The sequence below is a fragment of the Bombina bombina genome, chromosome 8, assembly GCF_027579735.1.
Source record: "Bombina bombina isolate aBomBom1 chromosome 8, aBomBom1.pri, whole genome shotgun sequence".
Taxonomy (NCBI): Eukaryota; Metazoa; Chordata; class Amphibia; order Anura; family Bombinatoridae; genus Bombina; species Bombina bombina.
The window spans coordinates 224,910,096-224,925,728 of NC_069506.1; the positions used below are offsets into that span (position 1 = coordinate 224,910,096).

Genomic DNA, 15,633 nt, shown 5'->3' on the forward strand with positions numbered 1-15,633 from the left:
GATGGATCGCCGAGCTTCAGTAATGGCAAGTACCTATTTGGGGTTAGTGTTAGTTTTTTTGCATTTTGGGGGGGGGTGTTTTATTTATTTTTTAGATATGGGGCGGGCGTTTTTTATTTTTATGGGCAGTAAAAGAGCTGATTGCCCTTTTAAGGGCAATAACTATACAAATGCACCTTTAGGGGAATAGTTTTTTTTTTTAGTTAGGTGTTTTTAATTTTGGGGGGGTTGGGTGGGTGGGGGATTGTAATTTTAGGGGGACTTTCTATTTTTTTTTAAAAAAAAAAGAGCTGATATCTTTAGGGCAATGCCCTGCAAAAGGCCCTTTTAAGGGTTATTTGTAGTTAATTGTTAGATTGTTGTTTTTTTTTCATTTTGGGGTGACTGTTTTGTTTTTGAGGTGGTATTAAATTAGAAATATTTTTTTTTGTTTTGGATAATTTTGTTTGTTATTTTCTGTAATGTTAGGTTTTTTTAAAAATGTTTAAACTTTGCTATTTTCTTTCTGTAATGTTAGTATTTTTAATAAATGTTAGTTTTTTTTCTATAATGTTAGATTGTTTTCATTTTGTGTAATTTTAGTTTTTGATTATTTTCTGTAATGTTAGTTATATTTTGTAGTTTAAGCTTAGGTTATATTTTTTTTCACATGTGTTTTTATTTATTTTAAGGTAGTTAGTATATTGTAACTTTAATTTAATGTTAGTGGGTGTTAGGTTTATGGGCTAATAGTTTAATTTAGTTAGTCATGATGTGGAGGGATGATGTTTTAGGGGTTAATAGATTTTTTTTAGTAGTAGTGATGTGGGGGGGGGCGGCAGTTTAGAGGTTTATCAGTTTATTTAGTCTTGGCAATGTGGGGGGACAGCGGTTTAGGGGTTAATCAGTTTATTTTTTGTTGGTGATGTGGGGGGACAGTGTTTTATAGGTTAATCAGTTTATTTAGTAGTTGCAATGTGGGGGGATGTCGGTTTAGAGGTTAAGTTTGTTTAGTAGTTGCGATGTGGGGGGGCGGGGGTTTAGTGGTTATTAGACAAGGGGTTTATGTTACGGTGTTAGGTTTTTGTAAAACTTTATTTTCTCCATAGACTTCAAGGGGGAATGAGAAAATACGGTAGCGATTTAGCAATAGCAGGTGTCAGATTTTTCCCTACATTTTTTCTCCATTGATCTCTATGGGGTAATACATGCACAAGCACGCCAAGTCAGAACTTGGATTCTGTGCAGTATGTGGCCTACCGCATCATACCGCACAACAAAAAAAAAGTTTTACCGTGACTTTTAATGCCGGCACTATGGAAATGGTGGTACGGCCACATTTTGCACGGTATGTATGCAACGGCTATACCGTACAACTTGTAACTTGGTGAATCCTGGCTATAAAGATTAACAGTGAAGGGTTTGTGGTTAAAGAGTTAACGTTACCCTAAAACCCCAAACCATCACAGTAAATAAAGTATTACCTATTTAAGGTATTGTTAAAAGTATTTTTTAACTATTTTAAGCCCTTTTCAACACAGATCACAATGCTGACTGTTATGATCATAATAAGGGTCTGTGATGAAACGATTAACGTTACTCTATAACCCCTTACTATTAAACTATTATTAACTAGTTAATTTATTAATAAAATTATAATAAACTAGTATTAACTAGTTAATTTATTAATAAAATTATTTTAAATTTATTATCAGCAAAATTAATTCATTATTAGAATAAAATCAGTTATGAAGGGGATGTTTTGTGTGTGTGTGACTGTGATTATGCAGCACCAAGCTTTAACACATATTTAACACAATAGGCTCAATTTATCAAATGTTGAGCAGAAATAATTTGCTGTAGCATTTATCATTGCACAAGCATTTTACCAGAAAAGCTTGTGCAATGCCACCCCCTGCTCACTGTCAGCAAATTGTCCGATTACAGGGGCTGTCAATCATCCCGATAATATCAGATTGGAACAATTTAAATCTGCCATCTTTAGATGGTGGACAGGTTAAAGAGCAGTGGTCTTATAAAGCAGCAACTGCTGCTTGATAGATGAAGTCCAATGTATCTAACAACTCTGCCTCTCTCAACTCTCTCTGGAACACTAAGATATCGAGAGAGGCAGAGCTGCACTATCACTGTTACTGTTTTGGAAACAGTAACCATGTGATCACTGTGATTCGCTATCACAGTAATCACATGACCACCCAGGCTCTTACTGACCCCGGACACACTGCCACAGTTGCAAGGCAAGTTCCAAAGATTCCGGGGGAGGGGGGCGGTGTTAAGGCAGCTATCCATTTATAATCAGCCTAAAAGGACGGACGTATCATTATGTCACTAGGGTCCTTTAAACCCTATATTTTTGTGATGTAATGGTACATCAAAAAAGTGGGAGGGGTTAAATATTAGCAATGGCTGATATTGGCAAAATGCTTATTAAACTTTGAATTTTGTGCAATTAAATCAATAGAGAATAGAATCAGAACATAACACTTGACCAACCTGTGTATGTGTGTGTCTAAAATGATTCTTTATTTCATTGCCTGATAAAATTACTTGTTAGAGGGAACTGATATAAGATGTGAATGGCCAGCTTCTACTAGTGCATGCTGGCAGATGTAGTGATCTCCTGATTTATTTTCTAGGCCTGTGGACTACAGCTGTTTTAATTATATGTTTACATTAATGGAACAGGAAGAGGAGGGTCTACAAATAACATTGCTGCATGGGCCAATTTTGCATAAAGGTTGAAGAGAGAAAAAAAGAAGTTAAGGGTACACACAAGTCAAAAATAAACTTTGATGATTCCGATGCAATTTTTAACAACTTTCCAATTTACTTCCAATGTACTACTCATTTGAAGTTCAGACTGAGGCCCCCAATATTCAAATCATCATCAGAACTTCAGGAAACTGCTTCACTGGCCTTGTCGACCTTGCAGTCTGATGGCAGTGATGTCTCTCCCATAGAAGTCAATGGGAGCATTGCCGCTCGTCTGCATTTTGCTGTGGCTGGGAAGGGGGGACTACTTGAAGTGTGTCTACACAGTGCAGACAGTGCACTTACTGAAACTAAAATATTTCCATGGGGACCTAAGTTTTAATACACTTACACTAACTAGCTCAGGCAATGTAGTCTCAACAGCTGATAGCTAACGAGACAAACATGGCCACTACCCTCCTCGCAACCTGCACTTCCCTGCTTCGAACATCTCAACCTTGTGTAGATGTATCCGAAGCAAAGTGCAGGCTACTACCACTAGCACGTCCTGCAAACTCCCCCTGAATGCCTATAACTATGTCATGCCTAACCTATACTCCCCCTGCACTGCCCAGCGAACTTCCCCTAACTGCATACACTTGTATCACGCCTAAACTACAAACCCTTAAAAAAGCCCAGCTAAGTCCCTATTACTGCCTGCACTGATGTAATGTCTAAACTACACTCCCCTGGAAAACCCAGCTAACTGCCTACCATAAAAAAATAACTCACTATAATAAACTATACTATAAATAATAAACCTCCCCATCACTATGAAGTTATGATGCTAAAGTTATAATCAATGTTTAGATAATGTGTCACAGAGATGCGCTAAAATGCCGGCCCCCGACCACCTTGCCAGCCTATCTGGGCTCCTGGAACTCAGCGCCAGAGCAGAATTGATACCAGGTCCGCCTTTACTTTAAAGGGGTGTTGATCGAGTAGGGTGCAGGGGATCAAGTCGATCTTTTAGTATGTTGTCGGAAATTTGATGAGGCACCTGCGGATATCACTTGTTTGGGGGTGCTACCTTCTGGGAGAATGGGGGACACTTCTAATCCTATCCCCATTAGTGCAGTGTTACTATATGATAGTGGGGTACTTCGGTTTAGGGGTATTAGGATTAGTGGTTAGGCATGGCAGTCATATTCAAGGAATCCTTTACTATACATCGCTAATATGGTTGGCAATGCTGAGTGTTATCAATTGCCAGCATTGCCGACCAATGGCATATATAGTAAACGCCTCTTGGCAATGCTGCTATGTTGAGAGTTTGGAATATTTAGTCAGGCTCGCTTGATATAGCGATGGATCCCTTTGAGTATTTCACCACCAAGTAGCACATACATTGATATGGGGTTAAAAGTTAGTTTATTGCAGTGGATATGTGGTGGCAGAGGAGTTTATAGTTACAGACATCAGAGTTAATAGTTAGAAACTTGCGGTGGGTATGTGGCAGCATAGGGGTTTATAGTTAGAGACATAAGGGTTAATAGTTAGCAACTTGCAGTGGGTAGGTAGCAGTGCAGGGTTTATAGTTAGTTTAATAGTTTCTTGCGGTGGGTATATGGTGGGATAGGGGTTAATAGGATAGATACTTACAATGGGTATATGGTGGCATGTGGGGTTAATAGTTAGAGACAGAAGTGTGTAGTGGTGGTTTAAATCTTTATTAGTGTAGTGTTAGTTTGCAATCGTGGGGTACTTTGGTTTAGGGGTATTAGGATTAGTGGTTAGGCCTGGCAGTTATATTCAAGAGATTCTTTACTATACATCATCAGTATGGTTGGTGATGCTGGGTGTTATCTATAGCCAGCATCGCCGACCAATGGAATGTATAGTAAATGCCTCTCGGCAATGTTGCTATGTCGAGACTGAGCTTGGAATATTTTGTCAGGCTCGCTCAAAATAGCTTTGATCCCTTAATATATTTTGCCACCTCTTAGTACTTTCAATCATTGGGACCTGAGTGCTATTGCATTGTCTTTTTATCAAGCATTTGTTGATTATGCATATCTACTGTATTTACTGGTCCTTTAAATAACAAATGTGTTTTTTAAAGTGGTATTTCAAGGATGCTTGATTTCATTTAGATTATCATGAACATATAAATTAAAAATCTATTACCTAAATAAAAAAATACAAATAATAATACAAATAAGACTAATAAAATTAAGAAACACATACAGGGAGTGCAGAATTATTAGGCAAATGAGTATTTTGACCACATCATCCTCTTTATGCATGTTGTCTTACTCCAAGCTGTATAGGCTCGAAAGCCTACTACCAATTAAGCATATTAGGTGATGTGCATCTCTGTAATGAGAAGGGGTGTGGTCTAATGACATCAACACCCTATATCAGGTGTGCATAATTATTAGACAACTTCCTTTCCTTTGGCAAAATGGGTCAAAAGAAGGACTTGACAGGCTCAGAAAAGTCAAAAATAGTGAGATATCTTGCAGAGGGATGCAGCACTCTTAAAATTGCAAAGCTTCTGAAGCGTGATCATCGAACAATCAAGCGTTTCATTCAAAATAGTCAACAGGGTCGCAAGAAGCGTGTGGAAAAACCAAGGCGCAAAATAACTGCCCATGAACTGAGAAAAGTCAAGCGTGCAGCTGCCAAGATGCCACTTGCCACCAGTTTGGCCATATTTCAGAGCTGCAACATCACTGGAGTGCCCAAAAGCACAAGGTGTGCAATACTCAGAGACATGGCCAAGGTAAGAAAGGCTGAAAGACGACCACCACTGAACAAGACACACAAGCTGAAACGTCAAGACTGGGCCAAGAAATATCTCAAGACTGATTTTTCTAAGGTTTTATGGACTGATGAAATGAGAGTGAGTCTTGATGGGCCAGATGGATGGGCCCGTGGCTGGATTGGTAAAGGGCAGAGAGCTCCAGTCCGACTCAGATGCCAGCAAGGTGGAGGTGGAGTACTGGTTTGGGCTGGTATCATCAAAGATGAGCTTGTGGGGCCTTTTCGGGTTGAGGATGGAGTCAAGCTCAACTCCCAGTCCTACTGCCAGTTTCTGGAAGACACCTTCTTCAAGCAGTGGTACAGGAAGAAGTCTGCATCCTTCAAGAAAAACATGATTTTCATGCAGGACAATGCTCCATCACACGCGTCCAAGTACTCCACAGCGTGGCTGGCAAGAAAGGGTATAAAAGAAGAAAATCTAATGACATGGCCTCCTTGTTCACCTGATCTGAACCCCATTGAGAACCTGTGGTCCATCATCAAATGTGAGATTTACAAGGAGGGAAAACAGTACACCTCTCTGAACAGTGTCTGGGAGGCTGTGGTTGCTGCTGCACGCAATGTTGATGGTGAACAGATCAAAACACTGACAGAATCCATGGATGGCAGGCTTTTGAGTGTCCTTGCAAAGAAAGGTGGCTATATTGGTCACTGATTTGTTTTTGTTTTGTTTTTGAATGTCAGAAATGTATATTTGTGAATGTTGAGATGTTATATTGGTTTCACTGGTAAAAATAAATAATTGAAATGGGTATATATTTGTTTTTTGTTAAGTTGCCTAATAATTATGCACAGTAATAGTCACCTGCACACACAGATATCCCCCTAAAATAGCTAAAATTAAAAACAAACTAAAAACTACTTCCAAAAATATTCAGCTTTGATATTAATGAGTTTTTTGGGTTCATTGAGAACATGGTTGTTGTTCAATAATAAAATGAATCCTCAAAAATACAACTTGCCTAATAATTCTGCACTCCCTGTAATAGTAATTATACTAATAATAAGGCATTTGTGTGAATTTGGAGGGGCACTGCCCTCACTGCCCCAATGGACCAGGCACCACTGCCAATCTTGTTAAAAAAAGTTGTCTTGCCTTCTATGCTTTTAGCACATGTCCTTTAACTTTGGGCATGATGGATGTCTTCCTATTTTGCATGTGCTTTATCACACTTCAACATGGGTTGGATACCAAAGATGATATATGATTTAAGAGCTTAAAAAAAGGCTTGTGGCATCTTCCTGATGGAAGCATTAGATAAAGTAACAAATCATCCCAGTTTTTAGTATTTCTGTCAATCACTCCCCTTAGCAGTTTTTTTAGTAAGTTACATGAATCTTTTATAACTCTAAGCATAAATAGGTACCCTGAATGATCAGAATATCTTGGAATTTCCACTCCGCTATTCTACTACTTTTAGATGAGGTACTTTTTCTTGGTATCTCATAGCTTTATCTAGAATTACCAGTATACATTTGTGACCCCATAACATGTTTTACCAATGAATGTGCTAATTCCACATCAGTCATTTCAAATGGATCCTTTATTTTAGTGACACAAGTGTAGTACAATATTCTTAAGCAGCGTTTACACTGGAACTAAGGGCAAGGGGCACAATAAACTAAAACAAAGCTAATAAAACATTTGCATTAATCTTTCTATCATTTTACCAACACAAAAATGCACACCTAATACTAGGTTATGAGTATAATTTAGTAGTGTATGTCTGAATAGTTATTAAACCAAAAGTTGTATTACTTTACCCTTACCACTTTTCTCTTTCTAGGTCAAATAAAGTTCTACTTCAGTGTCTCTTCCAGATGTAATTGTTGCCATTGGAATCCTAAATATGCCTTTTTCCACTGTGCATTTTTTTAAACTAGCAGGGAACATTTCAACATCCTAATTATTCTTCATCTACACATGATATAATGTTACCACAATGCAGTCATATCACAAACACAATGTAGCAGTTAATACATTTTTATTGTTTTTGTATTTTTTTTAAACACATTTCTTTGATAGGTCCAGGGCCGGCTCAACCATGAGACCAAGTGGGTCCAAGGGACCCAGGCAGCACTTGACAAGGGGCAGCACTTTATTGACTGAGTCAGTCACTGTCAAACCCCTGTCTTCTGTCTCTGTGCGGTAATGCAAAAAGACACAGAATCAACCCCCTGAATTCTTTCCCACTTATGCTGAAATTGTGTATAAGCATTGGTTGCATGCAGGTAGGCAAACTTAATAATGTCAGTGGCCAGGCTAGTAGGTTAATATGTTAATCAATAATGTTATTATTGGAGGGCGTCATTGTAATCTTGGACCCAGGCAACACAATGTCTTGAGCCAGCCCTGGATAGGGTTGCAGATATTCTATTTTAGCACTCTGTTTAATAGTTGTCCCAGTGCTCCAGGTAATATTGCAGTTAAGATATCACCAAAAATGGAGCCTTTGGATGCTTCTTCATTTTGCTTCCGCAGAGAATTAATCTGATCGGACAATGCATCAGATTGTCTTTTAAATCCTTTATCTAACATCATTTGTTGTTCCTGCAAAACCAATATGAAAGGTTCAGTAAGTTAATTAAATACTGTCAGAGCATAACAAGATATAAATTGCAATTAAAAGCAAAATTAGTTTTAGCCAATCAGGTTCTAAAATTCCAAATTTCTGTGACTGTAAACCCAATTTATCAGAAGAAAATAGGTAAGAAAAGAAAGACAATTATGTGCAATTAACTAGTTTGGTCTAAATGTTAGGGCATAATTAAAGAAAATGTTCTTCTTACACATTAAATCATGAGGGGATTGCGGCTATTTTGTTATCAACTTTAGATAGACTCCATAGCCGAGATTACATATGTGGAGTAAATTTCAGCGATACCCACGTCGCCCGTAAGTTCACCTTGCACATTTGGTGAATCACATAAATGGCGCCGGCAGATGCTATACTGCCAAAAGTTGAACAAACTGGCAAGCTTCAAAAAGTGTGCACTACACATTTCTGGCGTCGCCAGTGACTTATGCCAGTATATCATCTTGCAGTGCGTACGTTTCAAAAAAAGTTGAAATCCCATGTAAAAATCTAAACCGTCTAAAATAAATTAAACCGACACATCAAAACCACTAAACCACCATCTCCCCACATCGTAAGAACTAATAAAAGTTATTAACCCCTAATCCGCCATCCCCCACATCGCAAACTACCTAATAAACCCATTAACCACTAAACCCCCATCCCCCAACAACGCAAACTACTATATAAACCTATTGACCTTTAAACACCCATCCCCCTATCACAATAAATAATAAAATCATTAACCCCTAAACTGCCAACCCCCCACATCACAAAGTATGTAATTAACCTGTTAACACCTAAACTGCCAAGCCCCCAAAATGCAATCTACCTAATAAAACTACTAACCACTAATCCGCCAACCCCACAATGCAAAGTATTAATTTAATAACTAAGCCCCCTAACCTAACATCCCCTAGATTAACCCCAATTAAAATACACTTACATAAAATAACAAAATATTAACTACTTTAAAAAAATAATTAAAAATTACAAAAAATAAAAAACATAAATGACTTTAAAAAAAAATTACCCAAAATAAAAAACATTACATAAAATAAAAACCTAACATTACATTTAAAAAAAACAAAAAAACTTACATTACAAAAAAAAACAGATTAGAAAAAAAAAACATTACAGAAAATAATAAACAAAATTATCCAAAATAAAAAAGTTATTCCTAATCTAATACCCCCTTAAAAACAAAAAAAACACTGCAAAACAAAAAAAAACCCCTAATCTAACAATAAACTACTAATAGCCCATAAAAGGGCCTTTTGTAGGGCATTGCCCTAAAGGTAACAGCCCTTTTGCCATGAAAAAAAACAAAGTACCCCCTAGCATTACAACCCTATACCCCCAAAATAAAAACCTCTAAACCGCCATCCCCCAACAACGCAAACTACTATATAAACCTATTAACCTCTAAACCCCCATCCCCCACATTGCAATAAATAATAAAAGTATTAACCCCTAAATAGTGATGTCGTGAACCTAAAATTTTGCGTTCGCAAACAGCGAACGCGAGCTTCCGCAAAAGTTTGCGAACAGGCGAACCGGGCGAACCGCCATTGACTTCAATAGGCAGGCAAATTTTAAAACCCACAGGGACTCTTTCTGGACACAAAAGTGATGGAAAAGTTGTTTCAAGGGGACTAACACCTGGACTGTGGCATGCCGGAGGGGGATCCATGGCAAAACTCCCATGGAAAATTACATAGTTGATGCAGAGTCTGTTTTCAGAGGGCATAAATCACCTAAAATTCCTAAATTGTTTGGAATAACGTGCTTTAAAACATCAGGTATGATGTTGTATCGTTCATGTAGTGTAAGGGTTACGCCCGCTTTACAGTGACAGACCAAACTCCCCGTTTAACGCACCGTAAACAACCGCAAACAGTCCATTTTCACAACCGCAAACTCCCCATAGATCAATAGATGCAATAGATATATTTGATGATAGATAAGATAGATAGATAGATTTGATAGATAAATAGATAGATTTGATAGATAGATAATTTTCCAGACAGAGAATTACAAGACGGGTGGTCTGGGACCCATGGTAAGGTTCCCAGAGGCAGTTGCGGTGCCCAAGGCTCTGATTAGAACAGAGCACTCTGTGTATCTGCCCTCGGCCGAAATCGGAACATTCTTTAGCTTTCTGCCTGTCAGCCAAATGTCCGTCTGCCAAATGTCCGTCTGCCAAATGTCCTTCTGCATTTTGTCAGAGCACCGCGTGCAATCTACTGTGCCACCAGATAGGAGTGGTGTGTTAAGTAGTACAATTCTTATCAGTTTAATCCCTGTTACGTCCCCTATCAGGGGATGTGTATATGGCATGGATTTTAGGAACCGGGAGATGGAAAAAGATGCTTGGACACCCAGTACAGGTCGTTCTCCTTCAGCCTTTTTATACGAGGGTCTCCGACCCTTAACAGGCATGACAGCATGAAAGACCCCATATGCCATGACTTCCTTTTGCACAATCGAGTACACGTATGGCATCGTTTTTAGGAACCTGGAGATAATTTTTAGGAACCGGGAGATGGAAAAAGATGCTTGGACACCAATGTACAGGTCGTTCTCCTTCAGCCTTTTTATACGAGGGTCCCCGACCCTCAACAGGCACGACAGCATGAAAGACCCCATATGCCATTACTTCCTTTTGCACAATCGAGTACAGGTATGGCATCGATTTTAGGAACCCGAAGATAATTTTTAGGAACCGGGAGATGGAAAAAGATGCTTGGTCGGTCCGGCCACGAGATAGATAGATAGATACATAGATTATATAGATAGTTTAATAGATGCAATAGATACATTTGATGATACGATAAATAGATAGATAAATAGATAGATTTGATAGATAGATAATTTCCCAGACAGAGAATTACAAGACGTGCGGTCTGGGACCCATGGTAAGGTTCCCAGAAGCAGATGCGGCACCCGAGGCTCTGATTAGAACAGAGCACTCTGGAACGTATCTGCCCTCAGCCGAAATTGGAACATTCTTTAGCTTTCTGTCTGTCGGCCAAATGTCCATCTGCCAAATGTCCGTCTGCCAAATGTCCTTCTGCATTTTGTCAGAGCACCGCGTGCAATCTACTGTGCCAACAGATATGAGTGGTCTGTCAAGTAGTACTATTGTTATCAGTTTAATACCTGTTACATCCCCTATCAGGGTAAGTGTATATGGCATTGATTTTAGGAACCGGGAGATGGAAAAAGATGCTTGGTCGGTCCTCCTACTTCAAATTTGGGGCACTGCGCGTGCAATCTACTGTGCCACCAGATATGAGTGGTGTGTTAAGTAGTAGTATTCTTAGCAGTTTAATCCCTGTTATGTGCCTTTTTTTTGGTTTGGGTTTTGAAGCCACAGTGCAGCACCAGAGGCCAGAAAAATTAGGCATGTACACATGCCTGAAAAATTAGGTATTGTTGCAGCCACTGCTGTAGCAGCGGCCAGAAAAATTGATGTTTGTTTGACAGTTAGAACGTGCCCTAAAACATTGCGGCTTGAACCCTAGTTGTTGGCGGATAAGTCACGCCAGTCATCCAGCATTCGAAGATAAAATACAGCAGCGTGTGGACCATTTTTAGCCCAAGGCAGCTCATCTCATCAGGCCTTTTTTACTCGAATGTATCGCCCAATGTCAGTCCCTTCGGGATCCATCCCTCATTCATTTTAATAAAGGTGAGATAATCAAGACTTTTTGACCTAGGCGACTTCTCTTCTCAGTGACAATACCTCCTGCTGCACTGAAGGTCCTTTCTGACAGGACACTTGAAGCAGGGCAGGCCAGAAGTACGATTGCAAATTGGGATAGCTCAGGCCACAGGTCAAGCCTGCACACCCAGTAGTCAAGGGGTTCATCGCTCCTCAGAGTGTTGAGATCTGCAGTTAATGCAAGGTAGTCTGCTACCTGTCGGTTGAGTCGTTCTCTGAGGCTGGATCCCGAAGGGCTGTGGCGATGCATAGGAGTTAAAAGGTCCGCATGTCCTCCATCAACAACACGTTTGGAAAGCGTCCTGTCCTTGCCGGCGTGGTCGTGGGAGGAGGAGTATTACTTTCATCTCTTCCCCTGTTAGATTCCTGTTGTGCTGTGACATCACCCTTATACGCTGTGTAAAGCATACTTTTTAATTTATTTTTGAACTGCTCCATCCTTACCGACTTGTGGGAATTCGGTAACGTTTCAGTCACTTTATGCTTATACCGGGGGTCCAGTAGCGTGGACACCCAGTACAGTTCGTTCTCCTTCAGCTTTTATATACGAGTGTCCCTCAACAGGCACGATAGCATGAAAGACCCCATTTGCACAATGTTGGATGCCAAGCTACTCATGTCCCATTCCTAGTCCTCAGTGATGTCACTGAAGGTATCTTCTTCCCCCTAGCCACGTACAACACCACGGGTACCAGATAGGTGACAACAACGAGCACCCTGGGATGCCTGTTGGGCTTGGTCTTCCTCCTCCTCCTCAAAGCCACATTCCTCCTCTGACTCCTCTTCCTCACAATCCTCTTCCTGCGTTGCCGCTGTTCCAGCAAGCGATGCTGATAAGGCTGTTTCTGGTGGTGATGGAGACCACAACTCTTCCTCTTCACGCTCATCTACGGCCTGATCCAGCACTCTTCGCAGGGCATGCTCCAGGAAGAAAACAAATGGTATGATGTCGCTGATGGTGCCTTCGGTGTGACTGACTAGGTTTGTCACCTCCTCAAAAGGATGCATGAGCCTACAGGCATTGTGCATGAGCGTCCAGTAACATGGCAAAAAAATCCCCAGCTCCCCAGAGGCTGTCCTAGCACCCCGGTCATACAAATACTCGTTAACAGCTTTTTCTTGTTGGAGCAGGTGGTCGAACATTAGGAGTGTTGAATTCCAACGTGTCGGGCTGTCGCAAATCAAGCGCCTCACTGGCAGGTTGTTTCGCCGCTGGATATCTGACAAGTGCGCCATGGCCGTGTAGGAACGCCTCAAATGGCCACACACCTTCCTGGCCTGCTTCAGGACATCCTGTAAGCCTGGGTACTTATGCACAAAGCGTTGTACAATCAGATTACACACATGTGCCATGCACGGCACATGTGTCAACTTGCCCAATTTCAATGCCCCCACCAAATTACTTCCGTTGTCAGAAACCACTTTGCCGATCTACAGTTGGTGCGGAGTCAGCCAATGATCCACCTGTGCATTCAGGGTGGACAGGAGTGCTGCTGCGGTGTGAATCTCTGCTTTCAGGCAAGTCAACCCCAAGACAGCGTGACACTGCCGTATCCGGGATGTGGAATAGTACCTGGGGAGCTGGGGGGTTGCCATTGATGTGGAGCAAGATGCAGCAGCAGAAGAGGACTCAGCCAAGGAGGTTATGGAAGAGGATGGAGTAGGAGGAGTAGAGGAGGTGGCAGCAGGCCTGCCTGCAAGTCGTGGCGGTATCACCAACTCCTCTGCAGAGCCAGGCATTCCATGCTTGGCAGCCGTCAGCAGGTTTACCCAATGCACAGTGTAGGTGATATACCTGCCCTGACCATGCTTTGCAGACCAGCTATCAGTGGTGAGATGGACCCTTGCCCCAACACTGTGTGCCAGACATGCCATTACTTTCTTTCGCACAATCGAGTACAGGTTGGGGATTGCCTTTTGTACAAAGAAATTTCGGCCGGGTACCTTCCACTGCGGTGTCCCAATAGCTACAAATTTTTTGAACGCCTCAGACTCCACCAGCTTGTATGGTAAAAGCTGGCGGGCTAACAGTTCAGACAAGCCAGCAGTCAGACGCCGGGCAAGGGAGTGACTTGGTGACATTGGCTTCTTACGCTCAAACATGTCCTTGACAGACACCTGACTGTGGGCAGATGAGCAGGAACTGCTCCGGAAGAAAGACGGATTGGCGGATGGTTGAGAGGGGGCAAGGAGGACCGCAGTGGTTGATGTGGCTGAAGATGCTGGACCAGGAGGAGGATGGCGGCTTTGAGTTTGTGTGCTGCTTGTCCTCATGTGTTTATCCCATAGGCATTTGTGATGTGAGATCATGTGCCTTCACAAAGCAGTTGTACCTAGGTGGGTGTTGGACTTCCCACGACTCAGTTTCTTTTGGCACAGGTTGCAAATGGCATTGCTGTTGTCAGAGGCAGACACATAAAAAAAATGCCACACTGCTGAGCTCTGCGATGATGGCATTCTGGTGGTGGCAACAGCATGCGTTGATTGGCGTGCTGTCCGGCTGACCCCGGGTGCCGATGCATGCTGTCTGACTGTGCCACTAGCTCCTTGTGATGACCTCTTCCAGCTTCCAACTCGTCTCCTCCTCCTGCTCCTCTCTGTCTCCCCATCTGAACTTTCCACCTGTTCTTCTTCTCTTCTACCGGGCACCCACGTGACATCCACGGACGCATCGTCATAATCAACCCCTTCACTTGTATCTGACAACTCAACAACGGAAGCAACGGCGGGTACAACATCATCATCATCACACCGTGCGTCGTCCACGTCTGTAATGCTGCCTGACTGAGACATATCACAGTTATCTACATCCTCTGTCAATGATGGTTGCGCATCACTCATTTCTTCACACTGAGGTGTACATAACTCCTCTGACAGATCAAGTGAGGCGGCTGTGGTGCTAGTGTCGGTGGTGGCGGCAGGCGGGCAAGTGGTAAGTTCAGAGGTGCCTGAAACTAAGCTAGAGGAGGAGGATGGTGCGTCAAGGTTACGAGCGGAAGCTGTAGAAGATTGGGTGTCCTGTGTTATAAAGTCAACTATTTCATCAGAACTTTTCTTGTTCATGGTACGTGGCCTAACACTGGGCATTATTCTATGGCCAAAGGGAATCACAGCACCACGACCATGACGGCCCCTACGGGTTGGCCTGCATCTGCCTGTCATTTTTTTTTCAATTAGTGCTACTATGTGTGCAAGTGAGTGGGCACAGTATACGCTGTGAGCCTGACACAAAAAAACAAAATGATGTTTCACAGTCAAAAACTTTTTTATTTTTTTTTAAATGTACACTGACACTAATATTAAAAAAGATAATATGAGTGGTGGCACTGGTCAAGTGGGCACAGTATACGCTGTGAGCCTGACACAAAAAAGCAGACTGATGTTTCACAGTCAAAATAGTTTTTTTATTTTTAAAATGTACACTTACACTACTATTAAACAAGATAATGTGAGTGGTGGCACTGGACAAGTGGGCACAGTATACGCTGTGAGCCTGACACAAAAAAGCAGACTTATGTTTCACAGTCAAAATAGTTTTTTTTTATTTTTAAAATGTACACTTACACTACTATTAAACAAGATAATGTGAGTGGTGGCACTGGACAAGTGGGCACAGTATACGCTGTGAGCCTGACACAAAAAAGCAGACCTATGTTTCACAGTCAAAATATTTTTTTTATTTTTAAAATGTACACTTACACTACTATTAAACAAGATAATATGAGTGGTGGCACTGGGCAAGTGGGCACATTATACGCTGTGAGCCTGACACAAAAAAGCAGACTGATGTTTCACAGTCAAAATAGTTATTTT

The 15,633-nt window shown here is 41.3% G+C and overlaps 1 protein-coding gene across 1 annotated transcript in view; it reads right to left on the reverse strand.

The window, feature by feature from the left end:
• Positions 1-7,043: 7,043 nt before the first annotated feature.
• The window catches only part of LOC128638984 (guanylate-binding protein 1), a 273,065-nt gene continuing 264,475 nt past the window's right edge, over positions 7,044-15,633 (reverse strand). Inside the window, exon 11 of the mRNA XM_053691125.1 lies at positions 7,044-8,068. Coding sequence (XP_053547100.1) covers positions 7,892-8,068 — 177 coding nt within the window. The 3' untranslated portion in view covers positions 7,044-7,891. The remainder of the gene's footprint in view (positions 8,069-15,633) is intronic.